This window comes from Panthera pardus, unplaced genomic scaffold (genome assembly GCF_024362965.1).
Source record: "Panthera pardus isolate Hobbes unplaced genomic scaffold, ASM2436296v1 HiC_scaffold_9, whole genome shotgun sequence".
Taxonomy (NCBI): domain Eukaryota; kingdom Metazoa; phylum Chordata; class Mammalia; order Carnivora; family Felidae; genus Panthera; species Panthera pardus.
In genome coordinates this window covers 4098552-4111119 of record NW_026527024.1, presented here as the reverse complement: position 1 = coordinate 4111119, position 12568 = coordinate 4098552, and the positions used below count along the sequence as shown (strand labels likewise).

Below are 12568 nucleotides of genomic sequence, written 5' to 3'. Positions count from 1 at the left end.
ACAAAGCCAAGAGCCAATTAGAAAGGAACCCACCCAGAGGTGCCTGGGTGGCTCAGTCGGTTAAGCGTCCGACTTCAGCTCAGGCCATGAGCTCGCGGTTCGTGGGTTCGGGCCCCGCGTCGGGCTCTGTGCTGACAGCTCAGAGCCTGGATCCCGCTTTGGATTCTGTGTCTCCCTCTCTCTCTCTCAAAATAAATAAATAAACATTGAAAAATTAAAAAAAAAAAATAAAGGAACCCGCCCAACAGAGCAAAGTAATGGCAGAGACTGACAACAGGAAGCCTGAGGACGAGGGACAGTGTCACAGCCGGAGGAAAAGCCACAGAGTCACCTTTCAATATCTATGCGACGGTGGCCAAAGAAAAGCTCTGACAAGCTGCTGTCAGAAAAGGGTCGGCTTTGTGTCCCGTCCGCAGAGACCTATCACCAGATCATGACGGCACCTACCATGTTACGCTCTGTTTTTACCCTCATTTCTCCTCCTTCCCAACCCAACCTTGGAGCAGACAGACATGGGGCACTGGGTGGCGAGGAGGGTGGAGGGATGCGCTAGGAAAGAGGCAGAAGAAGGGCCCCCTTCCCCCCTGCAGGTGCCGGACCCAAAGCTCGCTCAAGCTGCTGGCGAGAGGAAGCCTGTCTTTTGAGTGAGTTTGGGAACTGATAATATATTAGCCTGCACTGGGCATCTTAACTCCTGAAAGGGCACTGTTTGTAGAGCAAAGGAGCCAGAAAGGGATATGATATCTTCACAATCTGGGTTCAAACACAACCAGCTAGAGACCTGCTTCACACATGATACATCATTTTGGCTAGGGCCCATGGGACTGCAGGAGAAAAGTGGGAACCTGTAAAAAATAAAAAAGCTCAAATGAAAACAAATAAATTATGGATGTAATTGAAATTTGGGGAGCTCCCCCTTGGGCAGATGAATCCTGTCCCATCCCTTCTCTTGAACCCATAGCCCATGGTACATCAAGCTACCCACTTCCAACGGCCCCCAAACCCGAGGTCTCACTCCATAACATGCCAGGGAACCCAAAAGGTTTTTATTGACACGTCACTGAAAAGCGAGATACAACACGGCAACGTTCCTTTTTTTTTTTTATTTCTTAAACGTTTATTCATTGTTTGAGAGAGACAGAGCATGAGTGGAGGAGGGGCAGAGAGAGAGGGAGGCACAGAACCTGAAGCAGGCTCCAAGCTCTGAGCTGTCAGCACAGAGCCCGACGTGGGGCTTGAACCCACGGACCATGAGATCATGGCCAGAGCTGAAGTCGGACGCTTAACCAACTGAGCCACCCAGGTGCCCCAACACAGCAAAATTTCTATTCTGTTCCCCAAAGTATAACTCCCGGCCACCACTACATCATCTTTTTGCCTCGTTCCCTTTTCTCTCTTGCCACAAAGCCTCACAGATACCCTCTATCTTTCTGATAAATTCAGCTCTGGCGAGCTCTATCCGATAATAACCTGGAAAGGAGCCATCACTCCTACTCCTGCTTAGAAAGCAATTTGGTGACCTTTTTTTTTTTTTTTTTTCTTAATTCTCACTTGTGCCTCTTGGGAGACAAAGTTTGAAAGCAAAGAAGCTTAGCAAAAAGTCTGTTCAACAGAAAAAAAGTTTTATTTGGTGGTCATGGGGAATGAGAGAAAACACAGGAAATCCCGTTAGCAATTAAAGAGGCTTCTTTGTTTTCTGTCCATTTTACATAACGGTGCCTTTCCAAACACAGAGGGGCCTCAGGGAAGTAAAAGGAAGTAGGGGCGGGCTTCAGGTGAAGGTACCTGAGAGTCTAGAAGGGAGGCCACATGCCCCGTGCTGCAGGGGCCCATAATTTCTGTCCCCTCGCTGCCCCCCGCTGGCTCTTTCTCTCAACTGTCATCCTTAGCTTCCCGTGACCATCCATGGCTGTCAGAGTCTATGGAATCTTCCAGATGGTGCCCTCCACCTCTGATGACTATCTCCGGGTCTCTCAGTTCAAATCTCCAACGACACTGTCGACTGGCTCCGCTCAGCGTGTGGATTTCTTCCCCGTAGCATGAGTCCAGCCCTGGTCCTATCAGCTGGCTCTAGGAGCAGGCAGAGTCCTGCGTTTCAAACAGAAGCGAGGCCGTAGGCGAGGTCTTTCTTTCGCACGATACGTGGCCCATGAGGCGATGAACAGCATCTCCGTTACCCTGGCAGTTGATGAGTGAATTAAGAAACATACGTTGCACCGTTTCAAAAGCCAACATAGCGTGGAAGAAGATGGTAAGCGTTGCTTTATTTTTGTTTTTTTCGCATCATGTCCCTCTTGGTGATCTCTCGGACTTCTGACTATTGCACGGAGGAAGTGAAGCTGCGGAGTCCCTAGAGTGGAAGGCATTGGAACCTGATCTGAGTGGTCGCAAACAGAAATTACCGGAAGTATAGCTAATGCTACATGGTAGCTCCATGGGTTCCTTGGTTGCCAAGAATCGTATTTACCATTTGGGGGAGCAGGAAAAGTTGGTCGTACGAGGCCGGGAGTTTGCATGCAATGTCTAGACTGCAGGGCACATAGTGAGAACGGTAAGTGCTGAGCCCCACTTCCTGTGTGAAGTCTTCCCCAACTAGACTGAATGGATCACTCTTTTCTCGGACCACACTCCCGTAATTTGGCTTTATTCGTCTTTTAACAGCCAGGTATTTCATTCTTTCGTTCCCCATCTCATCTGTGAAGACCCACCTGGCTCACCAATGAAAGAGACAGTTTCTTTATTGGTTTTTTTTTTTTTTTTTTTTTAGAATAGTAAGGAGTCCATGCTTACAAAATACATAAATAACACGTAGCGTTGAGGAAATTAATAGACTTACAGGTAGAAAGAAACATGAGTTGAAGCTTACTGAATGAAAGATTCAATACTGTTCATTATTTACACATTTTCAGTTTGAAAACATTTTCTGTTTTACTTGCTTTGTGACTGGAAGCGATTTGCCTCTCATCACTTGGCTCAGTTTCCTCAGTTAAAAAATAAAAGGAGGAAAAAATCATACCTATCTACTTGTCATACTTATGACAAGTGAGGGATGGAAAAGGAAAATTGGTGATCACTTCATCTCATACGGTACCTCTGTCTTCAGGCTGCAAGCTTTGCTTGTATCAGATATGCATAGTATGTGTCCGTTTTCATACTAAAGTGTGAAGGACTCCCACTGGATTAGGGTTCGCATTAAGCACATCTCATTATAGAACTGGTTGTAACATCTATGCCCATGAATGCCTTAATAATGGCAATCAGTCTGCCTATGGCTCTTTCTCAGGTTGGAACATGAGCAAGGAAGAGCCTGATGGGGCCCTGAAGCCTTAGTCTTCAGATAGCGAGGGCCGGGGATGGAGGGTGCAGGGGGAGGCCCAGCGAGCTGCAACCACTTACCTGAGAGTCAACCTAAACAGGAGGCACAACTTAGCTCATTCTCAGACCCGGTCTACTCACCCCTTTTCCCTTATGTTCTTGCACCCTCAGTAAATATTCCTCCCCCGGATGGGCTTTTCCACCCCCGAACTCACACACTTCAGACTACTTTTACAAAGGCCCCGAGCATCTTCGACTTTTTTACTTTATGAAAAATGTGAACTTGTTCCTTTGTGTCTGCGTTACACCATATACAATTTTTAATTATAGAGCCATGTCTAAATGTCTCAAGATCTCTTAATATTAATTTGAGATTTTCATAAAACAAGACAGACACTGAAAAAGCATGCACGCTATACGTCGTAGGCATGCAATACAGACTCTCTCGGGCCCTACGAATGTGGGGACGGGACCAGCAGGGAGCCACATAGCTGTCCTCTGTCTCTGCTGACTAAACACAGATTGCCAGGCACTTAAACAAAAATAACATGAATGGGGGGGGGGGGGTCTATGAAATTCCAGTCAGTCTATTTCCTTCACAAGGTATAAGATGTGAGATAATTAAAATACCGCGTGTGAGGGACAGCTTTTGACTTAAAAAGAAGTAATCCGGCAAGTTTAACCAGAAAAGCAATTACTACTCATCTGTTGCCTCTTCTTCCTGGAAATTTAACTTATGCATGAGCTGATACTCGTTTTATGTATTTTACTGAGAAAACGAGGACAATTAAAATTTTTTGAAATCAATAAAACGTAAAACCAAATAACATAAATAGGTTTTCGCGAATATCCAGGAAGTCATTAAAGCAATTTATGTTTTATGCATTACATTAAACATTCTACAATTCTTCGGGATGATTTAGGTTCTGGGTAGTAAAAAGAATTTACATTTTTTTTTAATTGACATGGGTTCCCTTCCCTATCTCTTTCAGGAATGACCAGCCAAACAAGTAAGCTTCCTGTCTGGCGTGTGTGATGGGCTAAGGTAGGCCAGACCACCCTTGACCTGGATGTGCCCTCAGAGACACTGCACGTTAGTGAAGTGCCCTCCAGGCTGAGCCACGGACCCACGTGACGTACGAGCTCGTAGCAGATGCGGCCCCGACTCCGTGCTCCAACGGAGCTACGCGTGACACAGCTGGATGCGACAGAGCGCGCCACGGACGGGGGCCGGCGAATGAGGGTCTGCGTCCAGGCTGTCTCACCAACTAGCTGCGTTTTGTTGGAGCTCAGGTTTTATGAAATGAAAGGACGGAGCAAAATTACCTCCGGAGCTAGATCCTGTTTTAAAATACTACGGACGTAGTAGGGGGGGCGCCCAGGTGGCTTAGTCGGCTGAGCATCCGGCTCTTGGTTTTGGCTCAGGTCATCAACTCACAGTTTGCGGGTTCGAGCCCCGCGTCGAGATCTGCACTGACAGCGCGGAGCCTGCCTGGGATTCTCTCTCTCTCCCTCCCCGGCTTGTGCACTTTCTCTCGCGCTCTCAAAATAAATAAATAAATAAATTATATATATATATGTGTGTGTGTGTGTGTGTGTATATATATGTATGTGTGTGTATGTATATATACAGACACGCACACACACTCACACACACTACGTATTAGGAACAGAGGCCTGTCTGTGACAGGAGGCACCAGGCACTGTCACAGGAGAGGACAGGAATCAACGGTCAGGATTAGAGGAGCTGGGAATTCTGCCAGAGCCACAGGCTCAGGAACAGGCAGAGGGACGAGAGCAGGTGGAAAGGTACGAAACTGAAGCCACAACAGCAAACTGGAGAGTGAGACAGGCACCCAAGAGTTAGGATGGAGACCTCGTCTGCTGAATTCGTGCGCTGAAGGGGTGATGACAGAGAAAGGGCAGGACAAGCCTTGCTTGTGTTGGGGGCGTCCACGGTGGCTTGTGGGTCAGTGGCTGAGCCAGCCACTTAGGGAAGGCTTCCCGCAGAAAGGGAGGCGCTGACGAAGCCGTGTGCGGAAATCCCTGGCCCGTGAAGAGGAGGAGGAGGCTGCTTAATTCCAGAGATGTGCAGACCGAGGAAAAGTGTGGCAAGAGGATGAACTGCCTGGGGAGGCGGGAGCTCTGCTGTCCACAGAAGAAGGGCAGGGAGGCGTGGGAAAGACACGGGAGGCATCCTGGCGGGGGTCAGAAGGCAGAGGAAGAAAGAGACCTTCCAGATTTAACAGGCTGTGCCTTAACAAATGGGCATTTGGAGAATGGGACACACTGGGGAGGGGAGAACAGGGGACCGGGAGGACACGGAAGCGACTGGACATCACAGGAGAGAGAAGCTGGCAGGTGTAACAACGTCCTGGAGAGGGCGGGGGGGAGGAAGGCTGGAACACCGATGGAAGGCACGACCTGGGCTGACCATTCCTTCCTGGATGCCGTCTCAAAGCGCAGAGGGGTAACACGTGTCCAGCTAAAGATTTGAGAAAATAAAGTGAGGAGTAAGTCTAGTGACTGCCCTGTCATTCTAGAAACTTCTCTGTCACTGGTTCCAGGGCCACAGTAAGCAAAGTCCCCAAACTACTGATTCTAAAGCCTGGGCATTGAATTGACTAATGGAAAAGATGAGTGGGGTCCCACTCCCCGGGACGGCCGGGTCACAGTCGTGTCGAAGCAGCTATGATACACGTAAGTACATCTCTGGGCAAAACACAGAACAAGCAATCTGACAGCTGGGAAAACAACCCAAATTAGCAGATTCTGGAGAGGGCAGAGTTTGAGGCACGTGCCACAGGTGGAAAGTGAGAGGGGGAACGTCTAGAAATAAGAAAATCAGGGGTAGGGAGTACCTGAGTGGCTCAGTTAAGCGTCTGACTTTGGCTCAGGTCATGATCTTGCGGTTCGCAGGTTCGAGCCCCGTGTCGGGCTCTGTGCTGACAACTCGGAGCCTGGAGTCTGCTTAGGATCCTGTGTCTCCCTCTCTCTCTGCCCCTCCCCCATTCATGCTCTGTCTCTCTCTGTCTCAAAAATAAATAAACATTAAAAAAAAATTAAAAAAAAAAAAAAAAAAGAAAGTAGTACGATCAACCCAGACCAGTCCCAAGGTGGCCCAGATGTCAGAATCAGAAGACAGGGATTTTAACGTGTCGCAATGAGGCCCGTTACTTACAGGGAAAAAGTACTTACGGTGAATGAAAGGGTGGCACTCTAAGCTGGAAAAACAGAGACTCGGAAGAAAGGACAAAGTAAAATTTCCAGAATTAAAAATACAACATCCGAAATAAACCGCTGGGCATGGCCACGGTAGGATGGAGAAGCCAGGGGGAAGCGTGGCTTGAATGTGAGGACAGAGCAGCAGAAACCAGCAAACCCAAAGAAGACAGAGGAAACGGGCATAAAAGCAGGAACCGTCTCTGAGACCCGCGGCATCACACACAGTGTCTGACATACGAATAACTGTCACTCCAGCAGCCCAGGGATAGGAGGGAAGAAACACCTCATTTCACCAGATGCTCTGAACGTGAAGATTCAAGAGGGTAAATAGGAAGAAAACCATGTCCAGGCATCTGACACCCAAATACTACAAACCAAAGATAAAGGGAAAATCTTGACAGGACACAGAGAACAGTGGTGCATTGCATTCAAGGGACAATGAATCAAATGGCTATCCACTTCTGAGGAGGGGGAAAAAAAAAATTCAAGACCGGAATTCAGTGGAAAGCTCTTTCAAGCACTGAAAGAGAAACCGAAATCTTACCAACTCAGGATTCTCTGACCAGAAAAAAAAAAACAGCTTTTAGGATGAAGGCAAAATAAAAATGCAGGAGGGTCTAGCCGGTATTCTTTCACAAAAACGCCCTCCTACTGAACTAAAATGGCTCAGTTTAGAGGCTTAATTTTTTGAACATCCTAAAGGAAAAATGACAGAGACCCAAGCCACACTGAGCCTACCGGCCGAATCTTCACTGTCCCTTAGTGAGTTAAGCACTAGAAATAGAAAGGAAATGTAAGTAGGGACTAGGAAATTAAATCCATCATGGGGCGCCTGGGTGGCTCGGTCGGTTAAGCGTCTGACTTCGGCTCAGGTCATGATCTCACGGTCTGTGAGTTCAAGCCCCGCGTCGGGCTCTGTGCTGACCGCTCAGAGCCCGGAGCCTGTTTCAGATTCTGTGTCTCCCTCTCTCTCTGCCCCTCCCCTGTTCATGCTCTGTCTCTCTCTGTCTCAAAAATAAATAAACGTTTAAAAAAATTAAAAAAAAAATTCATCAAAAAGAACTTCAAACACTTGGATTATCGTTAGCTGGAAATCCTGGGGGTTTCGGGGGGTGTCAGGTGGGACCGCCCCCTGTCCCCACACCCGGAGGGCAGGGAGAGAGGGTCCACACCAGGCTTGTGGTGGGGCCACCAGATTGCAGATCTCCACACCCTCCTGCCAGAATCCCACAGGTTTACAGGAGCCTTAACAAGGCGGGGTCACCTGTACCACCCGGACGGTCTCAAGGACCCCTCGCTCTCTCGAGGCTGAGACCTCGGAACCACCTGTGGGAACGGTGGGCACATTCGGAGGCCCCGGCACGGAGTCTGGCCCCAGGGTCAACCTGAGGTCCCGTCCTGTCGCTGACCTCCCGCAACAGTTATAAACAGGCCTCTCGTGAAACAGTCGAGATGAGAGCTTTAAATACCACACTGGGTCTCGTGTATCAGTAAACGAGTGTTTTAAATACGAGTTTATCTTCCTCAAAATAGGCCTGACCTTAAAATTTTAACTCACCCTGTATCAGCAGCAATAGCTTTTATGTCCCATCACTTGTACGTTTCAAAAGGCAATGAAGACAAGTTTAAGTGCCGGTGAAGGTAATAAGCTACAACTGTGGAAAAGATTTAATGATGACCTTTTTTTAAGAAAACAACAAATTAAAGAATAATTCTGGAACACGTGAACTACGGCCTACCGAAGTTTAAACTGTCCGTTCTGCGACACTGAGTAACCCACGCCTTTACCAGGGAAGACTTTAGTGTCTTTGCGAATAAGAAACGCAAGCATTTTATGTAAATAATAAAACCGTGGCTCTTTTTATAGAGGTTATATTGGATTTTGAGAAATCTTTGTACAACGGTACATAAGTTTTCAAAACCAAAATTTTAAACGTTCATATTGTTTAGTAATGTTATCACAAAATATACCCATTAAGCACTCAAAAAAAAAAAAAAACACCTCACAATACATCATGACTATAGAAAACTTAAGTGGAAAATACAGCAAAAATACGAGTCATTCCTTCTAATTCCAAGTCAATCATGCTTAATAGTTTGGTGTATTTCCTGACTACCTTTTCAGATATTTCTATGTAATTCAGTATTATAAAATGTATACCATTTTGTATCTAGAAAGAAAGAAGAAAACACTTCATACATTTCCAGAAAGTGTCACCTTCCAGCGAGCCCCTGGGGACACAGAGGCCGCCACCATGGAAACACTCAACGTGGGCTGCTCGACCAGCCATTGGACAGCTTCCAATGGCTGGTCACGTCTCAAGTCTACAGAACAGCCCAAGCTGTTGGCCAGTGCTTGCTTGACCAGTATTTGGTGAATACCAGTCACGGTGCCCAACACCAGACCCACATGGCAGGTACAAGTGCATAATCCCACAGGGACATTTTAATTCCCCAGCCCCGTGTGACCATGGCTCCTGGTGTGCTCAGGAGGTAACTGCCGTGGTTACCGCTGTGATCCTTAGCAGCCGTGAGTCACTGGTTACCGGGGCAGGGGGGGGGGCATCCCCCCCACATGGTCAGGAACAAGGAAACAGAAGGGAAGGCTACACCCAGCCACTGAGCAGGGACCCTACAAGACAAAGACGACAAATGCTTCCCAAGAACAAACCATAACAATGTGTCCAATCGGCATAGCTGGGACTGAGGCGAGGGAGTGAATCAACACAAAAGTGAGTTCAGCGGAGAGGGTGAGGCCCTTCTTCCCGGAAAGCCTCCCACGTGGAACCCTCAGGACAGCAGGTAAAATGGAAACAAGCATATTTCAAACTTCTCACAAAACGCACTGATATTATCCAGTTTTGCATTTAGGCAGAAACCATGGCAGCCTAAGTCCCACGTGACCCGTCTTACTTTCTGGTTGACTGTCGACCCCCTGCTCCGTGCGTGTGCCTCGTTCACTCCACACTCGCTCGCTCGTCACCAGGTTAATTCTGTCTCCAGCGCTGCCCCATCACTGCGGCAACCCTCGACCACAACCACACACCATACACCTGCATACTTCTCGGGCAAATGACAACTTCAGTGGATTCTCCTTTGAGGAAGGGACCCGGAAGGGAGTTGGAATTGTTTCCTCCCGGCAGATGGACAGTGGGCCATGGGGACCACCCGAAAGGTCAAAGCACGAGGAGCAGGTAGGACAACGGCTTCACTCCAGAGGGTGAAGGCAATCTCTAAATTTCGATTCGGCGTTCTCAGTTCTCCGAACTTAATCGGAGTTGACCCAGTTTGTTAAGCGAGCGGCTGACAATGACTGTTCACTGAATCAGCATAACTCGACGGACCCGCCAGGTGCTTCCTTGTGACGAACAGGCCTCCTACTACATCCTGAATGGTTGCCCACTTCCCAGTACATTTTATTGGTGTCAGTACCTTGCAGTCCAATTCTGCCAAGAAGCCACTTTCACACTGGAACCAAAGGCATCTTTTAAAAGAAATTACCGAATGATCTTCCGAACTCCACAGATGTCTCTACCACATACTCACCGGTGTGTGAAACTTGATGATTTCTCATTTACAATCTTCTAATATCAGCTACTACGTATTAAAGAGACATTTCCTATTGATATTAAATAACGTAAATGTGAAAAGTGTCACTGCTCGAATCATCGTTAATGAGCATGGAGATCAGAGATATGGCCCGCTGATTGAAATACTGCACCCAGATCCGCCCGGAGTACAAAACGCTGGCTATCGCGCGATTGACGGAAAGGCATTCGGTCTCACTCCTCAACGTACATAACTCAACAGACCAGGGGTTCCTTCATCCACCAAATGAACCCAACTCCTCACATGTGCAGTTTCCAACAAATACCACCGTCTTCTACTAACGTGCTGCCCAAACAGGCGTAACAAACAGGAGACAAAAGACCAGAGCACAGATTCAGGCCACATCCCAAATCTAAGATCCAAAGCACTGGCCTTCTCTCAGTTTTTGTTTGTTTGTTTTGGTTAGAAATACTCGAAAATACCCTAAAAGTACTGTGATACAGAACACTGCTGCCGGCCTTCCCTAGGTAAGCCAGGTAAGGAATCTTCCTCGCAAACTAACTGCGACCTGAGGTGAGCCTCAGGCGAGTGCGAGAAGAGTCGCGCTGGCCGTGGCCACGCAGGGGCTGTGCCGCACACACAGGGTGGAGCAGGGGGCCTCTGTGGCCGTCTGTCTCTCCGCGCGGGCAAGCACACCCTTCCCACGTCTGGTCCCTGCACACCCTGCGCTACGAGGGAGCCTCTGCAGCAATTTCTCGCCGCTGCTTGTTCTCCCTTCTCCGAACGCCAGGTGATTTCCTGGAAATCTTTCCAGGCACGCGTGGCCCATTAAAGTTAATTAAGCACGTGTCCGTGACACCTAGGAGAGCGCGCGCCCCGCGGAGCCCAAAGCGCCGCCCGGAAGCGCTCTGCCCAAGGGTCACACGCGGACCCCCGAGGCCCTGCCTCCCACCGCTGACCTTCCCTGACCCCCGGAAAACTCTGCGATCTGGGGGGGGGGAATCTGCATGTGCCCGCGAGCCGCCGCACCCGGAGCCAGCGCCCCAGGCTCTCCGTGCCCCGGGAAGCCCGGGCAGGTGCGCCGGCCCCACTGTGGGCTCCGCTCCGGGACGCGCCACCTGTTCTCGCAACCCCCGCCCCCGGCGGCCCCCTAGACGCCAGGACCCCGCCCCGCGGCCGGGATGCGGAGGGACCCCGAGGCCCGGGATCCGCAAGCCCGCGGGGGTCCGCTCGCCCGGCCTCCCCCCGCGCCCCGCGTGCCGCCCGAGCGCCCCCCTTAGCGGTCCCTTACCTTGTGGCCTTTCCCCGGGGGACACCTGACGTTATTGGAGGCTCCCGCCGTTTGATTCATGTCCGGAGGAAGTTGGGGGCCCGCCGCTCTACCTTGCAAACTTCCCGGGCGCAGGAGGGCGGCGCGGAGCGCGTCTCCGGGAGCCGAGGGGGTCCTGCCCTCCAGCCGCGTCGGGCGCGGGCGGCGAGTCGGCGGGCCGCAGGTGTCCGCGGGGCTGCGCGCCGCACGGGAGAAGCCGCTGCCGGGACCCGGGAGGGAGCGAGGCCGGCGGCTGCGGGGACGCTCCGCGCGGCGCTGCCTTCCCGGGCGGCGGTCCGCGGCTCAGGACCGGGAGGCCGCGCGGACCCACGGGCGCTCCGAGGACGGGCGCGGAGGTACGTGTCCGGCGGGTGGGACCGCGGGAGCGTGGCCGCCGCGCGCCCTGACGCCCCCTCCCCCCCGGGCGGAGCCTCGGCGGCGGGCACCTCGCGGGGGCGCCTTCCGCACGCCGCCGGCCTCCGTGCGCACCCGGCACCTCCGAGGGCCGGCGCCCGCTCCCGCCGCCCAGGCTCCCCGGGATGGTCGGGAGGGGGCACGCGAGGCTCCGCCGGGCGCCCCCGCTCGGGCGAAGGCCGGGAACGGAGGGGCGGGCTCCGGGCCGCCCGGCTCGGTCCCCGCCGCCGCGTGCGCCTGGGTCCGCTGGCCCCGGGCCGGGTCGGGGGAAGGCGGCCCTGGGCGCCCACGCCTTTCTGCAGCCCGACCCGAGTGTTTGCAGCGTGCCTGGCGTTCCTGTCTCTCTGGCCCTGGCTGTCGCGCTCGCTCGCTCTCTTTTCCTTTGGCGCCTGTGAAGTCATGATCTAATTAGGCAGCGTTGGGGTAGAGGTGGAAAACTCACCCTTGGGAACTAGGAAAAACAAACCCGGAAAGAACAGCTGTACCACGAAGACCGCATTGCAACATTTTACAGACTCTCAAGTCTCAATAGTGGACCCGGAGCCCATTGGCGCCCGGCTGTAGCATTTAGCCACATCTTGGTCGGTTTGTTTGTTTGGTTGGTTGGTTGGTTTTCCTGGATTTATCCAGGTAGAGATACTGCGGTTTGAATATTCTGGAAGGAAAATCAAGTGGCATAATTCAGTTTCTGTTTCCCGGCCCCACAACCTTAGTTTCATCATCTACAAAGTGAGGGAAGGAGTTGGCTTCTGCTGG

General features: G+C 51.1%; 1 protein-coding gene across 1 annotated transcript in view; it reads right to left on the bottom strand.

Annotated features, from left to right (window-relative positions):
- DPP6 (dipeptidyl peptidase like 6) overlaps positions 1-11686 on the bottom strand; it is a 939040-nt gene extending 927354 nt beyond the window's left edge. The window contains exon 1 of the mRNA XM_053898709.1: positions 11381-11686. Coding sequence (XP_053754684.1) covers positions 11381-11440 — 60 coding nt within the window. The 5' untranslated portion in view covers positions 11441-11686. The remainder of the gene's footprint in view (positions 1-11380) is intronic.
- Positions 11687-12568: the final 882 nt, after the last annotated feature.